At 46.5% G+C, this 27,874-nt stretch overlaps 1 protein-coding gene across 3 annotated transcripts in view; it reads left to right on the plus strand.

The window, feature by feature from the left end:
* LOC135919824 (para-nitrobenzyl esterase-like) overlaps positions 1–27,874 on the plus strand; it is a 79,002-nt gene that overhangs the window by 46,892 nt on the left and 4,236 nt on the right. The window contains exons 7-10 of one of the 3 annotated variants that reach the window (XM_070537854.1): positions 13,129–13,168; positions 18,043–18,231; positions 19,429–19,509; positions 26,430–26,570. In XM_070537854.1, coding sequence (XP_070393955.1) covers positions 13,129–13,168; positions 18,043–18,231; positions 19,429–19,509; positions 26,430–26,459 — 340 coding nt within the window. In that variant the 3' untranslated portion in view covers positions 26,460–26,570. Of the gene's footprint in view, positions 1–13,128; positions 13,169–18,042; positions 18,232–19,428; positions 19,510–26,429; positions 26,571–27,874 lie in introns of those variants that run through there. The other 2 variants (XM_070537855.1, XM_070537857.1) reach the window with 2 other exon arrangements.

A 27,874-nucleotide genomic window follows, 5' to 3' on the forward strand; every position in this document is an offset into this window, starting at 1 on the left:
CACGCCTGTCACACGATAGCGGTGGCATTAAAAAAATAATAATAAGACTGTATCTGTGGCGAGGTGGGGGCTGAAGCGAAACGCCGTTTGGTTGCACGAACTGTCTTCGTGTGGCGCAACTTCAGCATCTATTCGAGCCATCACTAAATAGGAGCACTAAACACTGCGTACAGCCGTATTTTATATAATCGTCAGCAGTCGCCTATTTTTTATGCCCACTGCAGGACGAAGGCCTTTCCCAGCGATCTCCAATTATGCCTATCTTGCGCTAATTGGTCCCAACTTGCGCCTGCAAATTTCCGAATCTTATCACCCCACATAATTTGCTGCCGTCCTCGACTGCATTTTCCTTCCCTTTCGACTCATTCTTCAGATCTAATGGTCCACCGGTTATCGGCCCTACGCATTAAGTGGCCTGCTCAGCCCCGTTCTTTTTCCTTTCTCCTCATGTCAACTAGAATATCGGCTATTCCAATTTACTCGCTGATCCACACCGCTCTCTTCTTGTCTCCTAAGGTTACGCCTAGCCTTTCCTTCCGTCGCTCTGTGCGCTGTCCTTAACTTGTTCTCGGGCTTCTTAGTTAACTTCGAAGTTTCTCCCCCGCATGCTAATACCGGTAAATTGTAATGATTGTGCACTTTTCGACGAGAGTGATGAGCTTCCAGTCAGGATTTGGCAATACATGCCGTATGTGCTACAACCTATTTTTTATTCTATAAATTTCCTTCTGATAATCAGAGTTCCCTGTGAGCAATTGACCTAGGTAAACGTATTCCTGCGCCAGCTCCATGGGCTGAATAGCAATCATGAATGCTTGTTTCCTTACCAGGCTATTGAAAATTACATTTGTCTTCTGCATATTCATATTCTACCTTACCCTTACATTCCCTCGGATGAAGACATGAATTATATGTTGCAATTCATCCTCAGTATTGCTGAACAGGACAATGTCATCTGCAAATCGAAGGTTATAGAAATATTCTCCGTTGATCCTCACTCCTAATCCTTACCAGTCTAATAGGTTGAAGACGTCTTCCAAGCATCCAGTGTGTAGCATTATAACCAGGCAAGCAGACACAGTCTGCTTGCCTGAACCGTTTTTTGATAAGTACTTTTCCACTTTTCTTGTGGAGAATTAAGGTAACTGTAGATTCTTTGTGGATATTTCCCAACATAGTCACGTATGCTTCTTGTACTCCTTGCTTGCGCGACGCCTCCATGACTGCTGGTATCTCTACTGAACCAAACACCTTTTCAAATTCAGATTCATATTTATTGGTTACGAAAAAATAGTTACAACATCACAAATATATGCAGACGAGGTTCCCAAAGTAAGAGAACTGTAGTGGGAGCCTCGGTTAATAATACAACAGCACGTTTACTAAACATTGAGGGTGATACCTACAGACAGCCAATAAACGCTATTATCGAATAACATCGAAAAATTAATACGTTACTAGATATTTCATTTTAAATCAGAGAGAGAGAGAAAGAAGTTTAATGACACGAAATGCCGAGAGGTCGGCCTGAGGTATATTCCTCTAGCCAGCTACTCGGCATTGGGGGAAGGGGAAGAGGGAAAGAAAGAGGGAAGAAAGCGGTGCATGATGGGTGACGAAGACGATAGAAGGAAGATGTAGAACATATGGCAAGCAATTTGGCATGCTCAAAGTCTGCAGTCCAGGCCCGTAATTTTTAAAAAGTTCAGTAATGCCTTGATGGCCTTGAAACTCGACTGAGCGTCTGGCCAAGGGCCTAAAATAACGTCCTCCGACAACGGTGCGCTGTCGAGACGCGTAAGGTCCTTGACCAACCTATCACACTCTTCCAGAAACTTAGGGCAGTCAAAAAGCACATGACCTATAGTCTCAGTCACATTGCACACCTCGCAGTGTGGAGACTCGGTGCGTCGCATGAGGTGCACGTATCCGCGCGTAAACGCTACCCCCAGCCTTAGTCTGTGCAGAAGACTGGCATAGCTTCGTTGAATTTTCGGTGGTAGCCTAAAATTCATGGTGGGGTCCAATCTCTGGAGTCGTCTGTGGCGATTATCCGGATTGTCCCAGTGCTTTGCTGTCAATTTTCGGAAGACACTGGAGAGGAGACAGTTGGCGTCCGCTCTTGAAAAAGGAATTGAAAGCAGTGACTCTCGTTCTTCGAATGCTTTCTTCGCTTCGGCGTCGGCCAGTTCGTTGCCCTGTATACCACAGTGACTATGAATCCACTGAAATGTGATCTGGTGGCCGTTTTCTTGCGCTAAAGTGTAGAGCTCGGCAGTTTGAAGAGCCAACACTCTGCAAGCGCTTTCTTTCAACTCCACTCTAAGTAGTTGAAGAGCCGATTTTGCGTCACTGAAAACTGTCCATATTTAAGGAGGCTGTCGCGCAATATATTGAACGGCCTCTCTTATTGCCACTAATTCCGTAGATGTTGTAGTCGTCTTGTTATGCAGACGAAACCGTCGAATGACTTGATGCGCAGGCACGACGAAAGCCGCACCAGGCGCATACGATGAGACCGAGCCGTCTGTATACACGCTCACCGAGGAGTCATATTCTTTCGACATATATTCAAGTGTTAAATGTCTGAGGCCGACGGTAGGTATTCGCGATTTTTTAGAAATTCCGCGAATAGATAGACGTACCGGTATTTTGGACATTACCCATGGGGGCATATGTGGAAGGTCAGCCGGGGCAAAGTATGCTGGTATGGCAGATGCTTGGCATTTAACGGCTCTTGAAAAAGTGGAGTCCGGCCGTATATCGGGTAGTTTCGATAAGGGATGACGTCCATGACGGCAAAGCAGTCGCAGGAATACTCGAAGAGGTTCGCATCGTAGATAGACAGGTAAAGGGGTGACGCGAGCCTCCTCAATTGTTCCGTAGGTTGAGGTGCAACGTGGAACACCGAGACATGTTTTCAGCATCTGCGCCTGGGCACTTTCCAGCGTACGCAAACATGACGGGCTCATACCTGATAAAACTGGCAGGCTATACCGAATGTATCCGACGTGGAGAGCCTGGTACAGCCGGAGTAGCGAATGCTCAGATGAACCCCATTTCATACCGGCCAGAAAGCGAAAAACTTTAGCAAGCCCAGTTAATTTTTTTCTTTAACATTGCCATATGTTTCGACCATGAAACACCGCGGTCAACGACAACGCCGAGGTATTTGTGGTGGGTGACATATGGGATGGCATTTCCATTGATCATAATTGGATACCAACACATAAGCTTCCGTGTGAACGCTATCGCAGCGCGCTTGTCTGGGGCCAGTTGCAGTCCTTGGCACTGCAGGTACTGAAACGTTAAAGAAACAGCTCGCTGCAATCTGGCACGAATTTGTGGTCGCGTGACTGCGGATGCCCATATGCATATGTCGTCTGCGTAGGTAATGATGCGTACTGTATCAGGAATTATTTCCGCAAGGCCAATAAGGGCAACATTGAAAAGGGTCGGGCTGAGAACTCCTCCTTGAGGCACTCCACGGACCACAGCGTGTCTTGTCGTTTCGCCAGCATTCGTGGACATGAAGACTGTACGACCATCTAGGTAATTTGCAATCCACATGTAGAGACGGCCGCCGATGCCTAAATTACTGAGGGCATCAAAAATGGCTTCGTTCAGTACATTGTCATAAGCTCCTTTTATGTCTAAGAAAAGTGCTCCTACCAGTCGGTGGCGCTTTTTTTCGTGTTCGATCGTGGACACGAGATCAATGACCCCATCTATTGCCGACCGGCCACGTCTAAATCCGGTCATCATTTCAGGATAAAGCTCATTCTTTTCCATGAACCATTCTATTCTAGTGAGTACCATCCGTTCCCTCACCTTACCGTCACAGCTAGCTAAAGCTGCTGGCCGGTAAGATGACATTTCGTAAGGCGATTTTCCTGGCTTTAGGAGGGCCACCAAATGGCTGGTTTTCCACTGCTTCGGGACTGTACTGGATGACCACGTGGCGTTATAGTATGACAGCAGGAATTTCCGACCTTCCATCCCAAGGTGGCACAGAGCAGTATACGAAATACCGTCAGGTCCAGGGGCAGAAGATCGTCTAGAAGCAGCAAGTGCAGCTTCCAATTCCGGCATCGTGAAAGGAAGGTCAAGACGATCATCTTTAGGAGGTAGCACGGGTCGATGCAATGTTGGACATGCTGAAACATCGGTACGGGTTACTCTCTTACAGAAGTCTTCGGCAACCTGCACTTCCGTAAGACATTGGTGAAGTGCTAGAGCACGGAAAGGATGTTTTTGCTGAGGAGGGGCACGAAGGCTTCGTACTACCTGCCAGATCCTGGAAAGTGGCTTTCGAGGATCCAGAGATGAACAGAAGGTCATCCACCGTTGTTTTCCCATTTTTTGAAGGTGACGCCGTATTTTTCGTTGACCTCGTCGACATAAGACAAGGTCTAATGACGATTGAGTTCGCCTAACCTTCCTTTCCGCTCTACGACAGATCGCTCGGAGTCGTTCATATTCAATATCAATCGCCGTTCTGGATGTAGGTGCACTGATGAACTTAGTTGTCTTCTGCATTGATGATACAATAATGTCTTCTATATCAGATGGCGAAGTGATGTCTCCGCAGTACTCTTCGACAGATGTAGAGAATGTGGACCAATCAGTGCAGCGTACAGCAGATTGAGTTGATTGCACAAACCACTTCATCTGTACATATGTTGGTATATGATCGCTCCCATGCGTTTCTATGTCCAAGCACCAGTTGACTAAGGGCAGGAGGCTCCGAGATACAATAGTGAGGTCTAAGCAACTTCCGTAGGTAGTGCCACGGATGTAAGTTTGAGATCCATCGTTGATGACAGCCAGACCTTCACTGTCTATGAAGTCCATCAAGTTCCTACCCCGACAGTTCATTGCGGCACTTCCCCAGTAAGGATGATGAGCATTGAAGTCTCCAATAACAACATGAGGGCCTGGGGAGCTTTGTAATACAGTGGATAGATAAGAGAGTTCAAGTCCTGGTCTAGGAGGTATGTAGGCGCCGATGATCGAAAACACATGTAGTTTATGTTTTAGTGTCACACACACATATTCATCGCTGTCATGTGGAGTGATCGCGTTCCGCACAAACGTCATGTCACTGCGTATACACATTAACACTTTGCTCTTGGGTCCATCTTCACGTGACCAGAGCTTAACTTATCCGGAAAGGCGAAATTCCGACGTGAGATTTGGCTCGCATATCACGATCACTGGGAAGCGGTATTTGAATACTCGTTGCCTAAAGTCAGACATGCGGCCGCATAGACCTCGAGCATTCCATTGCATTATAACAGAATGATGCATCTTCTGTTCCAATGTCCAGTTTTTATCGTGAGAGCCATGATTAACACCCTTATTTTAGAGCCGCTAATAGCGGCTCCATAGCATCTAACGCCTTCACGACCGACAGTGCAGTTGGCGTTGCCAATCCGGAGAGTAATATACGCATAGTGTTTACTAGCTGTTGAAGCATGTCTATCACCTTTTCATTTCCAAGCCTTTCATTACCCTCCCGGCACTTGGGGAGCGCCGAAGGAGTATCTCCTCCGGAAGCCCTCAGTGGTAGCGAAGGCCACTCAATAGCCGAAGAGGTTGGACGCACGTTGGATGACGCCTCATTCCTTGACGGGCGCGGAGATACTGGGGGAGGCGCATCTTGTGTGTGCCGGCCTTGCTCTCTCTGTGGCACGGTTTGCATCCAAGTACTCAAAGGAAGTGCCTCTTTACCCCGAGGCTTGCTCTGGGAGCGGCGACGCCTTTGCCGCAACCGGCGCCTTTTCTTGCGGACGGAATCGGCAGCCTCCTTGTGCGTGGAGTTCTCTCTCACCACTTTTCTCAGAATTTGCCTCTCCTCTGCCAGTCTCTCCTCTGCCAGCCTCTCCTCTGGCGTCAGTCTCACAGGAGTCTACCTGATGAGCACCACCACATCTTCGGCACGACGTAGGATTCTTACACACAGCACTCACGTGGCCCAGTTTGAAACACTTGTGACACTGTAACGGTCGTGGTACATATGGACGCACTGAGTGCCTCACATAACCTACTTTGACCGATGCTGGCAAAGAGTCTGACTCGAACACCAACTTGATGCACTGGGAGCGGCCGAATCGGTTGATGTCGAGGATTCGCACTGTCGACGATAATAGAGATCGCAGGTCGTCATCCTTTATGTCAATGTCCACATCTGATATCACACCAGTGCAGGTATCTTTGCCGTACGCTAGGAATGAGCGAAGTGGGATGTTGCCAACCACTTGAATGCCTTTCAAAGCCTCCAATACTGGTTGAGAATTCACGTCCACCGTCAGAATGTTCTTCCGAGCATTAATGCGGATCTCTCTCACATGTTCTGAGGCTATTCGATCGAAGTATTTGGTCAGTGATTGTCTATTCAACGAATTCATATTCGTACCTTCCGTAGTTGGGGTGTAGCCCACGGAGAAGACCCATTCGTCACATCTGCTTTTATGAGTAGAATCACTGCCTGCTGACGTCCGGCGAAGCTTGCGCTTCAAGTGGCGCGATTGGACTAGCATGTAATCACTGTCCGAGTCCATCTCTGCCGCTGTTGAGCTGTCAGATGAATCGGGAAGCCTATAGTCGGTGATGTCGTGGTTTCCCACGGACAGGGCTATCGCCGCGGGGCTCGCCTTGCCATGAGGGCGCGGAGGTCCTCCGTCCTCCATTCTGGAGGACGACGTCTTCGGGGAAGCTCCTGATATGCAGAAGGCGCACAACTTTGAAGAACCACAGAACAAGATATACCGTTCCGCACTTCTTCGTCTTCGTCTTCTCCATTTCAAATCAAGCAAACATGAAAAGCGCGACCTCAAATAAACCCGAGAACAAGCATGGATGAAAACAACATCAATGAAACACAAAAGGTAACATGTTAGAGGGAAGTATAAAATACACCACCAGGATCGTAGTATAGTTCTCGCAGGACATTAGACACATTAATATATACAAATAAAAGCAAAAGACCTAGAGCTGAACCCTGTGGTACAACTTGGTTAATATATCATTTTACAGAGAAAGTATTTGCTACATGCACTGCGCATTGCCGGTCAAGAATGTTAGCACAGGACCGGTTATATTATAAGACTCAAATTTATTAAACAGGACGGTATGGTTAACCGTGTCAAAAAGTGAAGTCTGAAAAAACAGATCCGAATAAGTTTCCCGAATCGATATATTTTTCTATATAGTCTGTTAGAGACAGCACAGCTAGATTAGCCGAACTTCTAGGGTGGAAATCAAATTGGTTGTTTTTTAGCAACTTAAACTTTAAGTAGTCATTACGACGCTTAGCAAATTACTCAACGAGTTTAACAAGGCACGAAAGTATTGCACTTGGCCGGTAATTAGTAACTGTTTGTTTGTCGCCTTTCTTAAAAGCTGGAATAATCTTAGCGTTTTCTGAAAATGAAGGGAATGAGCCGTGTTTAAACGTAAGCTTGATAATGTTACCGAGCGTGTCGGAAACTAAATGTGCAACCAGTTTTAAATGCCTTACACAACCTTTATCTAAGCCAGGCCCTGTATTTTTAATATAAGCAATCGTGGAAAACACTTAATTTGGATGTTCAGCTGGTAACAGGAAGAATGATTGTGTCGTACGGCTTAAAGTATTATACAACTGCGCATGTAGGTCGTTATTAGTATGAACGGAAGAAGAGTAGTCCGAGAAAGCATAAGCACTTTTGTTGGGCTCAGAAAGAGTGAGATTATTGTAATATATTTTGCCTATGGCTGTAGTGAAATGAGGTCAGTAGCTGCCACTGCTTTTTGAGGTTATCCTGGTCAAATTTATTTTTGTAGTGCCTTTTTTTTTCGCCTGTTTGGGTAAATTGTTCAATAATTTACAGTACCTGTTATATCGTTTAGCCAGTCTAGCATTAAAAGGTTCACGTTTACTTTTCTGTATGTGATTTTATTCCACCTCAAACTTTTTAAAAGACCATCCGTCATCCATGGGTTGTGTGGCTATTTATATTTTCCCTACATCTTGCAGTGCCTTAGTCGAGGCGGCAAGAGAATAAATAAATAAAGAGTAAAATTTGTTTAATGCTGCTTCGGTATCAAGCATAATTAATTGGCGACTAATCAGTTTTACTGGTGGCTTCAACAAAGGTACCTGAACGAAATACAGAAGTAAAGTAGCTGGTATTGTTCACGTGTATTTTTTTGTTAAATGTAAGAAAAATTGGAAAAGGATCGTTATGTCAGTATCAACAACCCCGCGACAAGGCGATGGCGATATGTTAGATAACACGTGATCAGTGAGCGTACCCCCCCCCCCCCCCGAGAGGATAATCTAGTGTGACAGTCAAGTGTGACATTCAATGTGTGGTTCAAAACCTAAAACAATCAGCGTTGTAAGTTGCGCACGAACTGGCATCAGTGTCAGGTATGTCAATTATAAAAATTTCACCTACACTCAGTGCATCCCTACTTTCAAAAGTTAGCTTTGTCATTACGACATCAAGACAAAGCAAGAAATGGTTTAGGGAAGACGACGGTAAGCGATAAGTGCAACCAGGAATCAAGTCCTTATTATTGTGATTAAGGAATGGCCGGTCGACTTCTATCCACACTGACTCACAATGATTCACGTTAACTGCCAGAGCAAATCTGCACGTGTAGGTGACATCTTGTGAAATAAAAACGGCGGCACCAACATGACTATCAGCTGGACGATGACTATACTCTGGTTAATAAGATGGAAATTCGCTCATGTTGTTGCCGGCATCAGGAAAGCGTCTCCGATATGCAGGTGAAAAGGAAGACATGCTGAAGTAACGGTACGAAGTTGCGCCTGTATTCTTGCGAAGGCTACAAGCATTGCAGAAAATGAGTGATCGCTTTTCTTTCTTTCTTTCTTTCTTCTTGCGGTAAGACAAGATTTTGCGTCAACGAGGTAGAGCAAGGCCATCAAAAATAAAGGGGGGAAAGCAAAAAACAAAAATAAATACAACGCATCACATGAATATTTGAAGGTCCTATTCAGTAACAATGCAATAGACCCTGCTGTCATCAGCCTTGCGGTAGTTTTACCCGTTTTCTGTCCATAAGTATTTATCTTATTTTCCTTCTTTGAGTGCCAGCACCTGCGAGAACACTTTCTTGTTGTCAAGTGGTCATTGACATAGAATGGCATGTTAGTGCCGCCGGTGAAACCAATGTGGTCAGTAAGCCTAGCCTTCCATGCCTTCTTGCAAGATAGCTCATTTTTCTTATCGCGTGAGCAGAAGAGGATAATGATGCTATTTTCTTTTGACTTAAGGGCAACAGGGTAAGCCATGTCGATATCAGCAGATAAGCTAGGGCACTCGATATCACAAATTCGCTTCAGAATGGCTCCGCAATATTCACCCTGCGATGTAGGGATTCCCTTAATTTGCCCAATATTCATTCTCGAATATAGCACTAAACCAGCCACTCTTTTTGAGTGCTTCATTGCGTGACAAAAGCATCTTGCTTAAGCTCAGTAGTTCTTTCTTATTTAGTTTCATCGTGTCGAATTCTTTGTTGATGAACTGAACACTTTCGCAAACAGTGGAACAAGAGGCTCGGGCAGCAGTTGCGATAGCATAAACCTTTAAACAGTACACAGAAGTAATGATCCAGCCTGATGACAAGAAGAATTGTCTTAGAAGGGGGACCTGTCGCCGCAACTGCTGCTGCCAAATTGAATCAGTGCCGTTGTGTGCGTCCTTGTATGGTCCTCGTTGATAGTCACGTGCATTCCGCGCAGACGTAGCAAGCAGTACAGGGCGCCGACGCTCGAATGCACTCGCAGTGAGTGCAAGCGCACGTGGAAATCAATTCACGGTGGCCGTAGACGACGCATGAACCAAGGACGAGCAAGGTTCCAGGCAAGTCGTCAACCTGGTGGCAAGAATCATCGTATTAGAAGGGGGACATGGGCGCCGCAACTGCTGCTGCCAAATTGGTCACAATTTATGAAAGTCACAATCAGGTAGGGTCACGATCTATGAACGCCATATAACGAGGTTGATTGTACTCCTAGGATTTCTGCATTGATAGATGGTACGCACGTGATCCATCGTAGAATATCCCTTCCTGAAGCCGACCTGTTTTTATAACTGTACGCGGAATCCTACGTAAGCCCATTGTTTGATCCGCACCGATGGCACCGGCTGTTGGAACCTCAGCGCTGCCACCAGCTGTCGGAACCTCAGTGCTGACACCCGTAGTTGCAACCGGACCGTTGGCGCCCGTTGTTGCAAATGGGTCGCAAGCCCCAAGGGTAGCGTTGGCCTGGTGGCCTGGGGCACACTGGAAGCATCCGAAGGTCCCAGCAAAGCATGAGGCGACTGCTAACAGAACAACTTGTTTATTATAGCATCGCAAAGAGCGGGCGGTCAGGTCGACCGAAGTAGAGAGACGGGAGAGCACGTTACTCAACAGAAGAAATCGGAGCCTCTCTCCTGGCGTCCGGGGGCAGCTGCTCTTATACTCTTGGCGTCGCGGGCAAGAAGGAAGGTCATGGGACGACACCACGTGACAGCGGCGACGGACGGACTGAGAGACACGTTGGGACAAGGAGGTGACGCATCAGACGGGCCGGCGCCGGTCAGACCTCCTCGCTTCACACTGGGGGAGCTCCTCTCCCCGGCTGCCGCGCTTTGACAAGCGTGGGCACACACACACACACGCACACACAAAGACACGTGGCACTGAACATGCCGGGACGCGCTCGGCGGGGATGCGTCGCGGCCGCTCCGAACGGGCCAAAATGTCCGCCGCTTTGAACGAAGCTCCGGCGTACGTTGCATCCGCGCCGGCTTTAGCGCGCGTCGTAGGCGAAACGTAACACCATGCTAACGCCATCCTGCCGTCTATGATGTGTCACCGAGTTCAGGTAAAGCCGCGGGTGTTTCCTTATCTTTCAAAAGATGAAGCGCCAGCAGAGACAGCCCACTAAGAAAGAACAAAGACAGGACAAGGCGCTACTCGCAAGTGTTCATTGAGGTCAAAAGCGGCTGAATTTATAGCCATGGTGAGAGGGGGAAGAAAAAAGAAAGAGCATTGAACATGTGAATGCGCACGCGCGAGAACAAAGACGTATAGGAAGGGAGCTACAAAATTAACCAAAATCTAAAACTCATCCAAAAACGTGATTCATTGGTGTAAGTATTCAGAGACGGGGTGCTCACACAGGCATCCCCTGTTTTCTTAGTTGGGTTGGCCTCCAACTTTTAAATATGATTGTTGTATCATGAAGCCTAGCTTCACATACTTGCTTATTCTCATTCCCGCAGGCCTTGCAATGAAGCGGCTAGTTTGAGCCATAAACATTTTTCAGCGAAAGCTTGTGATCCCGCAGACGTTCATTAATACATCGGCCAGTTTGGCCGATATACTCTTTCCTACGCTTCAGCTGTATGTCGTACACGACCCCTTCTTCGCACTTCACAAAAAGATTTGTATATTTAATAGAACACGCCACTTTCTTAGGGTCATCAGATCTAATCAGGTGGCACAAAGCAGTAAGTTCCCGGGGCGTGAAAAAAACAAAAAAATTGTGCATTTCACGGCGACATGTTTAAAATTATGCGACACTTAGTGAGAATACGGTATCACCACTGCCTTACCTTTCTTTTTCCAATGTTTTAGCTTCTTCACTGTTTCTGTTTTCTTTCTCTTGTCCCCGGTGTCCGGGGAGAATACCGGACCGAAATCCGCTAGAGGTGAAGCAAGCGTTAAGGACGCCCCATACGCGTGTCCATCCCGAAAATTGTGCAATACCGGACCGAAATGCGGTGGAGCTGAAGCATGCGCTAAGCATTCCCCATACGTATTCCCCATACGCATAAGCATTCCCCATAGCACTCCTTCGATATATTCCGTTGCGATCGTGATGTGAGGCGAGGAGGAGGAGTGTTAATAGCCACTAACCGCAACCTTCATTGTTTCAAAATTGATATCGCCTCTCCATTGGAAATACTGTTTCTGTGCACTAAAAATTCACGCCCACCCTTAATATTCGGATCTTGCTACCGTCCTCCTGATGCCGATTCAAGCTTTGTTGCATGCTTCCATGAGGCACTTTGCACTCTGGCACATTCTTTTCCTAACGCGCCAATCATTCTGTTCGGCGATTTCAACTTTCCAGCAATAGTATGGTCTGACATAGCACAAACATTATCGAAGCGCAATGCAGAAAGTGAATTTCTTGACACGTGTTTTACGTTTGGCTTATCTCAACTCATCTTCAATCCAACAAGGCATATAAATGAATCGTTCAGCTTGCTCGACCTCTTGTTTGCCACGCATCCTGACAACTTTTCTGAGATAACATTTTTGCCCGGGCTTAGTGATCATGCTGTAATTCACGCTACTTATCAATTTCATATAACATATCCCCCCAATATAAGAAAGATCATAACGCTCTACGACAGAGGGGATTATGTCGCGTTCAATGAAAAGTTAACTCAGTTCAGTTACTCCTTTCTTGAAACGTTCACTTGTCGTTCCGTTGAAGATAACTGGTTAATGTTTAAATCCAAAATGCAGGAACTAACGAAAGCCCATATTCCTACCATCACTGTAACTGAACGGCCCTCATCCCCTTGGTTTAATAACACATTAAAACGCCTGAACAATAGCAAGAAAAGGCTTTATCGTATCGCCAAGCAATCTAACATGTCGCGCGCATGGGAAAAGTACCGCTGCATTGACAAAGTGTTTCAGTCTCAAGCTAACAAAACTAAGCGATCATTCTTTTCAACCTCACTTCCTGATATGCTACGTAATAACCCTCGTCAATTCTGGAAGGTTGTCAATCCATGCCCAAAGAAATCGATAAATATACTTGACCAAAATGGCGTCCCTATACCTGATACTGAACTTGCAACAACACTTAATTCAACATTCTGTTCAGTTTTTACAAAAGAATCTGAAGGCAATCTTCCTTATTTCCCAAACCCTCAATATCCTCCCATGCCTGCCATCACGTTTGAACCTCATGGCATTTGCAGACTAATAGAATTTTTGAAGCTAACTTCATCGGCTGGCATTGACGGAATTAACGCGAAAGTGTTCAAGAATACAAAAGATGTCACTAGTGTCATCTTATCACACATTTTTCAACAGTCACTCTCGTCTGGAGTGGTGCCGCAGGACTGGAAGACAGGTAAGATCATTGTCCCCAAAAAAGCTTTTTCAACGTCATGTCTTGACTACCGGCCTATTTCTATTACCAGCGTTTGTTCCAAACTGATGGAGCATGTAATCTTTTCCCACATCATGAGATTTCTAATTTCTAACAACTTTTTTCATCATAGTCAGCACGGATTTCTTAAGAATTTATCTTGCGATACTCAACTTGCGCTCTTTGTAAATGACATCAGTTCCCAATTACACCTTAATGTACCCGTAGACTCATTGTTTTTAGACTTCGAGAAAGCCTTTGATAAGGTACCCCACAACCGTCTTTTCTTGAAACTTTCAGTCCTGAATCTCAATCCCTTAATTTATAATTGGTTGCGCAGCTTTCTGACCGGCCGACAACAGTTCGTTTTTGCAAATAACTTTTCATCCCCTCTGTCTCCTGTACTTTCTGGGGTTCCTCAAGGTTCTGTTCTTGGCCCCTCTTCTTTTTAATCTACATTAATGACCTTCCTAATGACATATCTTCTAACATACGCCTATTTGCGGACGACAGTGTTATTTACCGACCCATTAACAATAGCTCAGATATTCCTGCCCTGCAGCGTGACTTACAAACGGTTGAAAAATGGTGTAAGACATGGTTAATGTCATTAAATGCAAATAAAACCTCATTAATCTCTTTCAATCGTCGGCACTCTTATGTAGCACCCTCATATCTCTTAGGTAATTCAATAATATCATCTGTGACCTGTTATAAATACTTGGGGCTTATCTTAACTCAAGATCTTTCATGGTCCTCTCACGTTCGCTAAAATAACTCTAACCGCACCTTAGGCTTCCTCCGGCGACATCTGAAATTTGCCCCTCCTCCAGTAAAAACTCTTGCCTACAAATCTGTGGTAAGGCCCGAACTTGAATACGCATGCTCAATTTGGGACCCTCATCATACTAATCTTTCTAACATGCTTGAATCTGTCCAAAACCGCGCAACCCGATTCATCTTCCATGACTATTCTTCATATACAAGTGTCACAGCACTAAAATCTAATGCGAATCTTCCTAGACTACAAGCGAGAGGTCAAGTGTCCAGACTCATTCTATATCACAAGTTTTATCATGCCCCGATTGGTAACAGCGTCATATCGCCTGCTCACCGCCATTCATCCCGGACTAATCATTCAAAGTCAGTGTACCCCCCGCATGCGCGCACATCATCCCATCTTCATTCGTTTTTTCCACGTACAGCGAGAGACTGGAATGATCTGCCTGAAGAAGCAGCGGACCACTCCAGTGTGACTGCATTCAGGACTGCCATCGAACGCATTTTCCTTTGAAGCAGCCCACCCATCATGTAAAACCCCTCTCCAGGGGCATTTGAGGAATAAATAAATAAATACGCGGGCCGATCCCGAAGATCGTGCTATACCGGACCGAAATGCGGTGGAGCTGAAGCATGCGCTAAGCACTTCCCATACGCGTGCCCATCCCGAAGATCGTGCAATATCGGACCAAAATGCGGTGGAGCTGAAGCATGCGCTAAGCACTCCCCATACGCGTGCCGATCCCGAAGATCGTGCAATACCGGACCGAAATTCGGCGGAGGTGAAGCAGGCGCTAAGGGGCCCACATACAGAGACACAGCTTCACTGATCATCCTTCCTCACAGAGTAGAAGCGCACTGAGATTTTTCAATGTTACACGATACCTCTCGATGTTCAATTGGCAGCGTGCCAAACATCTGAGCTTTCTTGTCGAGCTTTCTTTACCGCGTGCGGGTCTGTCGCCTCGCATGGTAGGCGCAAGGGGGCGCCTGGCCACACTTACGTTTCTCCAACAACTGCGGCTTCAGCGAAGCATTGCGATTACCTCCCGCTGGGCACGCCTTAATGGCCAGAACGAAGCCGCAGATGTGCGAACACGACACGTAGTGACACATGGGTGAGGTTTATTCGGGGAAAAATTCTCCCCACTTCCACGTACAGCGATATATGGTGCCGTAGTGTACGCGTTGCTACTGAGTTATGTGTTAACTCTTCTGTCAACTAACATCAATTTATGTCCAATATCGGCTGGTTAAATTCATGCGGCGGTCTACTTTGTTGATCGGCGCTGTGCACGCAGGCACAAATAGGATTTGAAGCGCATGACTCGAGAACCGTCAAATGTGGCTCGTGTGAGTGTGCCGCACGCTTGCCGCTCGACTGCGCCCGGCGGCACCACGGCCGCCAACGCATGGCGCTCGAGCGGAAACAGCGCGAACGCAGCAGCAGCGGGGGCCGCTTCGGTTCGGAGGCCGCCGGGCTGAGCGGACCCGAGCGGAATTCCGGGCCTTCGGGGGCGGACTGCTGTGTCCCGCACGCACAAAACCAGACGTAACAGCGTGCGAACAAATGCCTGCACACACGGCATCGGGGCTGAAGTGAAACGACTCTGAGCGCCTCTGTGCGCGCTGCATAAATGTGAGCGAAAAGTTGGACTCAGAAATGATGTGGACAGCGGTTGTCGCTAAGCCGAGGAGAATCGGCAAGCAGCGCTTTCCAGACGTACGATAATTTGTTTAAAGGGGCGCGACTATTAACACTTTCAGATACGAATTTGGCAATATATTCATTCAAGTATAGATCACGGCGCAACCTATGGCACCGCGCCGCTATTTTTCACAACATGCCTGCCACGAGTGCTCATGTGTGTCCGTTGTTGACTAACTGAACTGCAATGACTTTTCACTTTTTTCCTAAACTGTCAAGCTATCCTGTTGATCAAACTTCTGAGTAGCATTGCACGTATTCGATGAACTGAATAACATATTTTCTGTGTCTATATTATTCCCTTCCGGGTTTCGTTTTTTGCTACATGTGGGGCCAGTTGCTTCGTCAAGCTGCCATTACGACTGCCGGCCCCAAATACAGGGCGTTTTCTCTTCTTTAGCTGTACCTAATTTTTGAAAATTGCCTGTCGCAGATAGCACAATTATAATCCCAATTCTATTTCTTGATCCCAACTACTCGATCAGGCGGTCATTACTTCTACGAGAAAATAAAATACTTAAACCGGTGATTAACATGATTACGTTGATTAAAAATTTAATTATTAGGATTACGGCCCCTAGTTCAATCTACACTGTAAACGAAAATAAACCCACCTGGGAATTTTCAACAGGTGATGTGCCCTAAGACCTTCCCTCCTCGAATATTCTTTACTCCGATGTATGAGAGCAAAACAGCGCCACTCCCTCGTTTCACTCCGTTGGCTAGATGCGGGAGTATTAAGGCAACATGACGCGATTTTATTCCGCATCCACTTCTTGTTCTCCTGTGAAAAGCTCGGACAGGGAGTTTTAAAAAACTCCCCTCCTCCGAAACAGGTTGGTCACGTGGCGCTTCCCATGAGGCTGTGCGCCTCGCCAGCGAACTGGCGCGTTCGGCGTAGTCGGCAGTGCTCATGGCTTTGTGAAGTGTCGTTCCGTGACATCATTTCGTAAATTTGTTTCCCGCATTTCCTTCCAGAAAATGTTATAGGCGTGCCTGAAGCTCACTGTATCTCAGCTTCACGTACGTTAGCTCCGATCACTTCTTACTTCTTGAGTATCGCGTGTTCGTCGGATGTCTTTCAAAGTTCTGCAATGGGCGTTTCTAAAATGTTTATGAACGTCATGATTTATGTGCCTTCATTGCCTTGCTTCGTTGAGTTTAAGGCGGTCTTTTGTGTATATTTCGACATTTGAGCAGTGGCCTCTGCGTATGAAAATCTTCACGCAAACTAACGCAGTACTTTTTTTATACTCCCGTTGCAACTCGGAAAAACTCCGTCCATCGCAAAGCAAAAACTAAAAAAAGACAGAACAAAGCTCCCATGGTTCCGCGCAAACATTCCGCTCGCACGGAGTAAAAATTCTACTCCAATCATACCTAGCATAATAGACTTCCAACCGGATGGTCTCTAGAGGACAAGCATCATACTTCCCCCTGGCTGTTATTTCCGTTTACAGTGTACGAATTATAGGCGGTGAGCTCGCAAGGCGTATCTACTTGGAACGAATTCTCTGGACTGCACCATTTTTCCAGATATTAATTTTCCAAGTGTCCAGCGAAGTGCATTGGCGTTCCAGTTACTTTTTTCAGGAGAATGCTGTTTTACTCATTCTCGCACACAACTAGCTGGAACACCAAAGCATTTCGTCGGATAATATGAAAATCAATATCTCGAAACTGGAGCAGTCCTGAGAATTCGTTCCAAGTGAATACGCTTTGCGAAATCACTGGCTGTGGTTCGTGAACTGAAACAGTGTCCGTAACGTTCCTAATTAAAACGTTTTTAACGTAATTATAATACTTTTTAAGTGTTTTGATTTATCGTAGAAGTAATGGCAGCCTGATCGAGTAATTTAGGTCAAGGATTGTAATTGTGCTATGTGCCACAGGCAACTTTAAAAAAAAATGGTGCAGTTAAAAATAAAAACCCTCTATATTGTAAGATGTCTTGTAAGTAAACATTACATTACACTGCGTTATATTTAGGTGCGTAAGAATACTTGATATTACGCGTAGTGTTAGCTTAGCGGCTATGGTGTTGCGCTATTAGGCACGAGGTCGCGGGATAAAATTGCGGCCGCGGCGGCCGCATTTTGATGCAGCCGAAATTCAAAAACGCTCGTGTACTGTGCATTGGATGCACGTTAGAGACTGCAGTGTGGGTTGAATTAATCTGGCCTACGGCGCGCCTCGTGGTTTTGTCGCGTAAAGCCACAACAATAAATTAAAACATTTGTTATGGGGTTTTACGTTTGAAGCACGTATTTGTGAAACACGTGTATTCGAGTCGGCTCAAGCGTTTCACCCCACCCTAGCACTACAGGCTTGAGCAGCCTGACGACCACTTGACGTTCTTATTGTGCAGACTGGAACACCTTCCCTCACGCCTTCCAACGCATTTTCGGCCGACAGACAGATCAACGCAGAGGCCACATTTGGGGAGTTTTGCCGGCATTCGCTGCTGCTTGAGCTGCACGGCGGCACCTGTGGTGTTCCGTTCGACGAAGCCGTCTTTCCGGCCGTTTCCAACCTCGACTGGCGCCGAAAGGCAACTGTACGACTAGGAGCGCCTTCCTTTCGATCACAACCACGATTATCGACAATAGTGTAACATACAACGGTGGTAACACCTTGTTTATGTGCGGAAAATGTCGCTCTTGGACCTCTCAACAAAAATTCCCCTTCCCCGAACATTCTTGTAGCACTTAGCTTAAGAAAGTCACAAAGTAAGTGAAGTGACTACCCAATCCTCAATATATGAGCCGCTGCGCAAGGAAAACAACATGCGCAGAGAATATACACGACGCGGCACAGGTAGCCTATTTAATGCAAACGTGACGTGAACGTGGGTATATGCAAAGTAAAGCACGCGCTTGCAAACAACTTGAACACACGCGTGCACGTGAATGGGGTATTAGACGCCAGTTCGCAGTCCTCTATGATAAAGAGCTTTGTTGTATGCAAAGGTCGTATTAGCATGGCAGCACTGTTCTTGAGTCGCACAAAAGCAGGAGGCATTCGATGCGTATATTTTGCTTTGAACGACTGATTAAATCTTACGTTTTTTTTTCACTTTTTTTTCTTTTCTTCACATTACACCATCGGGTTGCTCGTAGACGCTGTGTCCTGCATTTCGCCGCGTGCTTCTTCTATGCCCTTACAGATGATAGATTGCCATTTGAATACTTGTTAGAGACAAGTGAAAGTAAGCCATGGCAGCACGCTCACGAAAGGCTGTCAATCTGCCGTGTCGATTTAAGACGATATAGAGTTAGGCAGGACGGTAATACATTATCGCTAACCAGTACATGACAAGGGACGTGGGCGCGAGGCTTTAATCTCTTTATTTCCTGCGTTATGTCAACGTGCCCATCCCATTTTCGCGCTTATAGAGGGGAGGAATATGGGCATAACTAAGTCACGTATAGCTTCAATGGTGCTTTCTCCTCCTCAGTTAAAAGCCTGTAAGCCTGAAAGCACGGTAGGCGGATAGGAGACAAACAAAACAGCATTGTGCATTTGCTTTGATTTTGTTTACGTTGACTGTCGCGCGCTTTTCTTCTCGTGAAATTGTGCCATTGCATCCGATTGTCCGTTTATATTTGACGTATCAACTTGCTCAAACAACACATCCTTTGCTTCCACGCACACAACTGTTATCATGCTAATTTTCGCAGAGGCCCGTGTTTTCACATTTAAAGACAACTGCTGTTATTTTACATATAATGCCGTCGACTGTGCTTGTTTTCAGATTACTATTCCTGGGATTTTGCAAGAGCTGCGACGCTGCAGACTTCGTACTGCAAAACATATAGACGCCATTCATTTTCTTGTAAGTTTCACTACTATTTATCTTACTTTTGGACTTGTTAAAGAAATGCCCACGACATCAAAATATCGAAAGGCTGCAGGGGTTTGTCAAGGCTGCGTGATAATAGTGCGCGCGTGTACTTCCCTGCTTTGCCTGACAACGCGCGCCGCACGGTGCCGTTCGCTGCTTCTCGCCGTCCGGGACGAGAGTCAGAACGAGGAGGCTGGGAAGAAGGCGTTCCGCTTCTTTGGGCTACAGCTGCGCTCGTTGACCTTTTGAGTCGCGCGTCTTCTTGGCCCTTCGGAATCGGAACCACGATGATTTGCCTTCGGCATAACTGTAGCGTGCACACTGATTAGGAGCTGGGCGATCACCACCATGAGCCTCTCTTTTGTCATCATAGGTTGTACCTTGATATGTCTAACTGTGCGCGTGCGTGCACCTGTGTTATAATGAAGATAAATTCACTTAAATTGTGGAGCTTAACGACCCGATATTGCGCAATGAATTATGGTGGACGCATGGTATGAGGCTCCGGCTGCATTTCGACAACCTGTGGCTCTTCAATGTGCACCAAAGGCACGGTACGCCAACGAGTGATCGTGCGCTTTGACCCCATCCGAATGCGGCTAAAACGGCTATAGGACGGAACCCGCGATCATAGGCGGCGACAACAGACAGCAAGATTCGAGCCATCTCTTACTTTCATCTCACAATGTGGTCAAAGTGTATCAGCGATTTCGTGTTGATATTATTGGGATAATCTGTCTGTTTTGACGCTGAGGCCTAAGGAGAGACCTCATTTCTAACCACTAGTCGGCGCCACAACATTAGCGTTGGTGATGCGTTCGCGATGCGCAACACACATCAAAAGTCACATTCTTGACTGCATCATTCATATTGTTTTACCCTCTGGCGCAGTACAAGAGGACTCTATTGTAAAACGTTGATCTCTCGGCAAGCTTACCATGATTTCGCTGGGAGGCGGTGCATTCGCAGCGGGTCTCACGTGTTACGAATCACGGTAACGTATCGCGCAGCTAAAGCCCTACAGTAATGGTTCGTTCCCAAACTCATCGTAGATGGCTACTGTGCCCCCTTCGCCAAACGGCTACCATTTCAAGCCCTGTACAAGATACATGATATAGACAGAAAAGAAGACAGCTTCGAGGAGGGAGCTGCCTGCTTAGCTGTCCATCGAGCAGACGACACAGACGAGTGCTAGAATGGCGAGCTGCGAAATGGAGCGCAATAAAGCAAAGCGCAGTCAATCAAGCTGTGATGAAGGCCATTGCGTAGCAAGCACGTGATACATTAAGCGTGAATGCTGTTGTGGCCAGAGGCACCACTTGAGAAAACGCAGCTTAAGAAACAGACAAAGCGTCAAATTGCAGTCACCAGTGTTATTAGCACAGGTCGGCGAAATCACTCGTAAGGCGACTATCTCACACTCGCACCGACTGGTGAGCTTTAGTGTGATTTCGGTGTGTGAGCGCGAACGAACCTGAGGAGTTGAATTTCTGGTGAGTCCGAGTCAGTGCTTTGAAGGGAAGCGAACAGCGCAAAATACGGGCGTATGGTGACGACACAGCATCGTGCCTGTCGCTGGGTCGGTGCACTATTCATCATCATCATCATCATCATCATCATCATCATCATCATCATCATCATCATCATCATCATCATCAGCCTGGTTACGCCCACTGCAGGGCAAAGGCCTTTCCCATATTTCTCCAACAACCCCGGTCACGTACTAATTGTGGCCATGCCGTCCCTGCAAACTTCTTAATTTCATCCGCCCACCTAACTTTCTGCCGCCCCCTGCTACGCTTCCCTTCCCTTGGGATCCAGTCCGTAACCCTTAATGACCATCGGTTATCTTCCCTCCTCATTACATGTCCTGCCCATGCCCATTTCTTTTTCTTGATTTCAACTAAAATGTCATTAACTCGCGTTTGTTCCCTCACACTATCTGCTCTTTTCTTATCCCTTAACGTTACACCTATCATTCTTCTTTCCATAGCTCGTTGCGTCGTCCTCAATTTAAGTAGAAGCCTTTTCGTAAGCCACCAGGTTTCTGCCCCGTAGGTGAGCAGAGAGAAGGGAACTAGGCGTCGGATTCCTGATTAATAAGAATATAGCTGGTAACATACAGGAATGCTATAGCATTAACGAGAGGGTGGCAGGTCTTGTTGTGAAACTTAATAAGAGGTACAAAATGAAGATTGTACAGGTGTACGCCCCTACATCCAGTCATGATGACCAGGAAGTCGAAAGCTTCTATGAAGACATGGAATCGGCGATGGGTAGAGTGAAAACTAAATACACTATACTAATGGGTGACTTTAATGCCAAGGTAGGCAAAAAGCAGGCTGCAGACAAGGCAGTGGGGGAATATGGCATAGGCACTAGGAATATCAGGGGGGAGTTATTAGTAGAGTTTGCGGAACAGAATAATATGAGGATAATGAATACCTTCTTCCGCAAGCGGGATAGCCGAAAGTGGACGTGGAGGGGCCCGAACGGCGAGACTAGAAATGAAATAGACTTCATACTCTGCGCTAACCCTGGCATCATACAAGATGTGAACATGCTCGGCAAGGTGCGCTGCAGTGACCACAGGATGGTAAGAACTCGAATTAGCCTAGACCTGAGAAGGGAACGGAAGAAACTGGTACATAAGAAGCCGATCAATGAGTTAGCGGTAAGAGGGAAAATAGAGGAATTCCAGATCAAGCTTCAGAACAGGTATTCGGCTTTAACTCAGGAAGAGGACCTTAGTGTTGAAGCAATGAACGACAATCTTGTGGACATCATTAAGGAGTGTGCAATGGAAGTCGGTGGTAACTCCGTTAGGCAGGATACCAGTAAACTATCGCAGGAGACGAAAGATCTCATCAAGAAACGCCAATGTATGAAAGCCTCTAACCCTACAGCTAGAATAGAACTGGCAGAACTTTCGAAGTTAATCAACAAGCGTAAGACAGCTGACATAAGGAAGTATAATATGGATAGAATTGAACATGCGCTCAGGAACGGAGGAAGCCTAAAAACAGTGAAGAAGAAACTAGGAATTGGCAAGAATCAGATGTATGCGTTAAGAGACAAAGCCGGCAATATCATTACTAATATGGATGAGATAGTACAAGTGGCTGAGGAGTTCTATAGAGATTTATACAGTACCAGTACCAGTGCCACCCACGACAATAATGAAAAACAAAATAATCGAGAGGAATTCGAAATCCCACAGGTAACACCGGAAGAAGTAAAGAAAGCCTTGGGAGATATGCAAAGGGGGAAGGCAGCTGGAGAGGATCAGCTGGACAGCAGATTTACTGAAGGATGGTGGGCAGATTGTTCTAGAAAAACTGGCCACCCTGTATACGCAATGCCTCATAACGTCGAGCGTACCGGAATCTTGGAAAAACGCTAACATAATCCTAATCCATAAGAAAGGGGATGCCAAAGACTTGAAAAATTATAGACCGATCAGCTTACTGTCCGTTGCCTACAAACTATTTACTAAGGTAATCGCAAATAGAATCAGGAACACCTTAGACTTCTGTCAAGCAAAGGAACACGCAGGATTCCGTAAAGGCTACTCAACAATAGATCATATTCACACTATCAATCAGGTGATAGAGAAATGTGCGGAATACAACCAACCCTTATATATAGCTTTCATTGATTACGAGAAAGCATTTGATTCTGTCGGAACCTCAGCAGTCATGGAGGCATTACGTAATCAGGGTGTAGACGAGCCATATGTAAAAATACTGAAATATATCTATAGCGGCTCCACAGCCACCGTAGTCCTCCATAAAGAAAGCAACAAAATCCCAATAAAGAAAGGCGTCAGGCAGGGAGATACGATCTCTCCAATGCTATTCACAGCGTGTTTACAGGAGGTATTCAGAGACCTGGATTGGGAAGAAATGGGGATGAAAGTTAATGGGGAATACCTTAGTAACTTGCGATTCGCTGATGATATTGCCTTGCTTAGTAACTCAGGGGACCAACTGCAATGCATGCTCACTGACCTGGAGAGGCAAAGCAGAAGAGTGGGTCTAAAAAATTACCGACGATTACGTTACTTCCTAATGCGAAATTTGAGCGCAGCAAATAAGCTGTTTCACCTTTTCGATAGATTGAGGCAAAGAAATCGAGCAACACATGTATGCGCTATCACAGAATTTTTTTTTTATTTTTCACACGTATTCCTTTAACAAAGACTCCACTAACAGTTCTTGACAGTCATGAAGGAAGCTTTGTGGTCGGAGAAATAGACTGATATATGTTCGACTTGGTACACCAATGCTTGATTCTCAAAGACGAGATCTATACAAGTGCCTCGCGAGGTTGTCACAGCCGTGGGACGCGTTACGAGCGAGAGGAACGGGATGTTCTCCCGCATAAGTGTTAGGAAATTGCTGTTTGTCTTTATGTCAACATTAAAGTCCCCCACTACTAACATCGGTGTGGATCGATGGACGGTTAATGCGAGTTGCAGGAAGTGCACGACGTCTTTCGTGAGTGCGGTAGGGGCGAAGTAGGTAGCTACTACCAGCAAGCCGTTGGGCAACTTTGCGGCGCACAGTTCGCCAACTTCAAAGTTCGAGCCGGCGCTTTGACAACCGGAGACTCGCAGGAAGAGGTGGGAGGGGGGCGGCGTGTACACCCAGCGGCAAACGATGGGGGCAGAAGCGCGTGCAGCAAGCGGACAACACGATAAAGGGAGGAGGGAAGAGATAGCAGCGACTGACTGATGCCGCTGACGCCGATAGTGAGTCAACCCCAGCTGCGGAGTTGGTTTCAGGGACAACGCCGCCGATGCCGACACAAACAATATGATACCCTCGCTTCCGCAGCGCTAAGAACCAGGGGGGGGGGGGACCCTTTCCTCCTCTTTCTGCATGGCGGCGACGGTGTTCTATGCAGTCACGTTATCTTGACTCTCTAGCGGCGTCAGCGGCATCCAGCGGTATCAGTCGGTCGCTGCTAGCGCTGGGGGGATGAAAGGGGGGTGGAGCTGGTTACGAGGCCGACGACAACGCCGACGACGACGCGAAACCCAGGAACGGACGCCAAAGAGCTGCGCTCTAAAATTAATCTGCAGAAAACTAAAGTAATGTTTAACAGTCTCGGAAGAGAACAGCAGTTTACAATAGGCAGCGAGGCACTGGAAGTCGTAAGGGAATACATCTACTTAGGGCAGGTAGTGACTGCGGATCCGGATCATGAGACAGAAATAATCAGAAGAATAAGAATGGGCTGGGGTGCGTTTGTCAGGCATTCTCAGATCATGAACAGCAGGTTGCCATTATCCCTCAAAAGAAAAGTGTATAATAGCTGTGTCTTACCAGTACTCACCTACGGGGCAGAAACCTGGAGGCTTACGAAAAGGGTTCTACTCAAATTGAGGACGACGCAACGAGCTATGGAAAGAAGAATGATAGGTGTAACGTTAAGGGATAAGAAAAGAGCAGATTGGGTGAGGGAACAAACGCGAGTTAATGACATCTTAGTTGAAATCAAGAAAAAGAAATGGGCATGGGCAGGACATGTAATGAGGAGGGAAGATAACCGATGGTCATTAAGGGTTACGGACTGGATTCCAAGGGAAGGGAAGCGTAGCAGGGGACGGCAGAAAGTTAGGTGGGCGGATGAGATTAAGAAATTTGCAGGGACGGCATGGCCACAATTAGTACATGACCGGGGTTGTTGGAGAAATATGGGAGAGGCCTTTGCCCTGCAGTGGGCGTAACCAGACTGATGATGAGGTGAGTACTGGTAAGACACAGCTATTATACACTTTCCTCTTGAGGGATAATGGCAACCTGCTGTTCATGATCTGGGAATGCCTGCCAAACGTAGCCCAGCCCATTCTTATTCTTCTGATTATTTCCGTCTCATGATCCGGTTCCACAGTCACTACCTGCCCTAAGTAGATGTATTCCCTTACGACTTCCAGTACCTCGCTGCCTATTGTAAATTGCTGTTCTCTTCCGAGACTGTTAAACATTACTTTAGTTTTCTGCAGATTAATTTTTAGACCCACTCTTCTGCTTTGCCTCTCGAGGTCAGTGAGCATGCATTGCAGTTGGTCCCCTGAATTACTAAGCAAGGCAATATCATCAGCGAATCGCAAGTTACTAAGGTATTCTCCATTAACCTTTATCCCCATTTCTTCCCAATCCAGGTCTTTGAATACCTCTTGTAAACACGCTGTGAATAGCATTGGAGAGATCGTATCTCCCTGCCTGACGGCTTTCTTTATTGGGATTTTGTGGCTTTCTTTATGGAGGACTACGGTGGCTGTGGAGCCGCTATAGATACCTTTCAGTATTTTTACATACGGCTCGTCTACACCCTGATTCCGTAATGCCTCCATGACTGCTGAGGTTTCGACAGAATCAAATGCTTTCTCGTAATCAATGAAAGCTATATATGAGGGTTTGTTATATTCCGCACATTTCAGTATAACCTGATTGATAGGGTGCACTATTCGATTGCCTTCAAAATATGCACCAACCAGCCTAGTTCACCACACTCCTGCTGTCGGAGTGTCTTTATCTTGTTTATTTTGCCGACGAATGCCCATTACTTAGAATAAAATGTATACAAGGAAGTGAATGAAAGGGGAAAATTGTAGCACGAAGGTACAAATTAAACCCACACGGGTTTCTTAGAAGGAAAGCTTCGCAGGTGAAGAAAAATTCGTCCTTGTCCGGGAGTCACTGAATTGTAGCTTCGTGCTACGATTCAGGTGCGGGGCAATTTTTACCTTTCATGTATTTTCCTCCACCTTGCGACCTTCCGCAGAATTAATTTGCGAAAACGTATATAAGCTGTACCTGCTGACTGAATACCGCCTGCAGAGTCATTGTTGGCTGCGCGTATTTTGTTTCTCATCTATGGTTTCTTTTCGTGTATTTCTGCAGATGCTGTCTACAAGCTGCGTACTTCGTTGACTTTCTCCAAATTGGCCGATGCTACCCGAATATGTTTGCCCTGTTTTTGACTTGACGTGAAACTCGTCCCGAAAGTGCAATACGGACGCCGTTCTCGAGGCGGAAAATGAGGTAAACACCGGCGCAGCCTGCCAGCCGAACAAAGCCAACCGTGTGGCAAGCGTGCAACTCGCGCGCTCGCGGCCACTTGCCCCGAGCAGCCGCCGACCTTATTCGCACCGGGGGCGTTACGCGAGCGCAGCACTTACGACCGGTGAGCGCCGGCTGCATTGAGGGGGCGATGCCTGCCTTTCTTTCCTGTCTCTCTTTGGCTTCGGCGCACGTTGTCCGCTCTGGCAGGTTAATACGTGCTCTAGGCTCGTGTTATGTGAGGGGCGATGCCCCAGGATCTGGCGGCGCATTGTGTTGGCGAGCTAGTGAAGGAGCGATCTATACTTGTCTGGCACTTAGCGAAAGCTTGGAGGTGATTTCGATATTGAAAGTTAGTGAACTCGTGATCATGAATAGAGGCATGAGTATACGGACTGTCCGGGATGCACGAACGCGACAGTTCCTTACGTTGCAACATTCGCGCGCGAGTATATCGAGTCTGGGTGGGCGAAGGGAGCCCGCAGCCAACGCTTTCACAAGGGGACTTGTCCTAACACCTCCTTGGTTCCGGGCTGAGGCTCCGCTTCTTCACCCGCTGTTTCAAGTCTTTCTGAGAACACTTGATTGGACTCCAGGGGTAGAGTTCAAGGTCGTTATAATGTAGCGATTCTAAGAGAAAGAGAAAGCTCTTTGCTGAAATACAGAGAATTGTGGTGGTGTATATCAGGGCGCGTAAATGAACGAGAAGAAAGAAGGTTAACCAAGGGGCCCGATTTTTATTAATCATATCATAAGGAGCCAACAAACAGAGACTCCAAATTAACACAGGGGAAATTACTTGTGCTTACTAATTGAAATAAAGAAACTATAAATAATTGAATTCAAAGTGGATGAAAGAACAACTCGCCGCAGGTGGGGAATGATCCTGAGCCTTCACATTACGCGTGCAATGCTTTAACCAATTGACCACGGCGCCGTCTTCCCATTCACTTTCTGCGGTATTTATGTGTTACCATTAGAACTAATCCTGGGAGCGTTAGCCAGCATTAGTAACTCAATTCGTAGAGCATCGCACGCTTAATGGGAAGACGTAAGATCGTTTCCCCCCTGCGGCAAGTTGTTTTTCTCATTCACTTTCAATTCACTTAATTTATAATTTCTTTATTTCGATCAGTAAGTACAAGTAATTTCCCCTCTGTTGTCCCTGGTGTCTTTGTTTGTTGGCTTCTTATGATAAGGCGCATAAATGTTACTCTGCACAGAGAATGGGACCGGAGACACAAAGACCCTGGAGAAGGATGACGGGAAAAGAAAAAAAAATACAG

Source organism: Dermacentor albipictus, chromosome 4, assembly GCF_038994185.2.
Source record: "Dermacentor albipictus isolate Rhodes 1998 colony chromosome 4, USDA_Dalb.pri_finalv2, whole genome shotgun sequence".
Lineage (NCBI taxonomy): Eukaryota > Metazoa > Arthropoda > Arachnida > Ixodida > Ixodidae > Dermacentor > Dermacentor albipictus.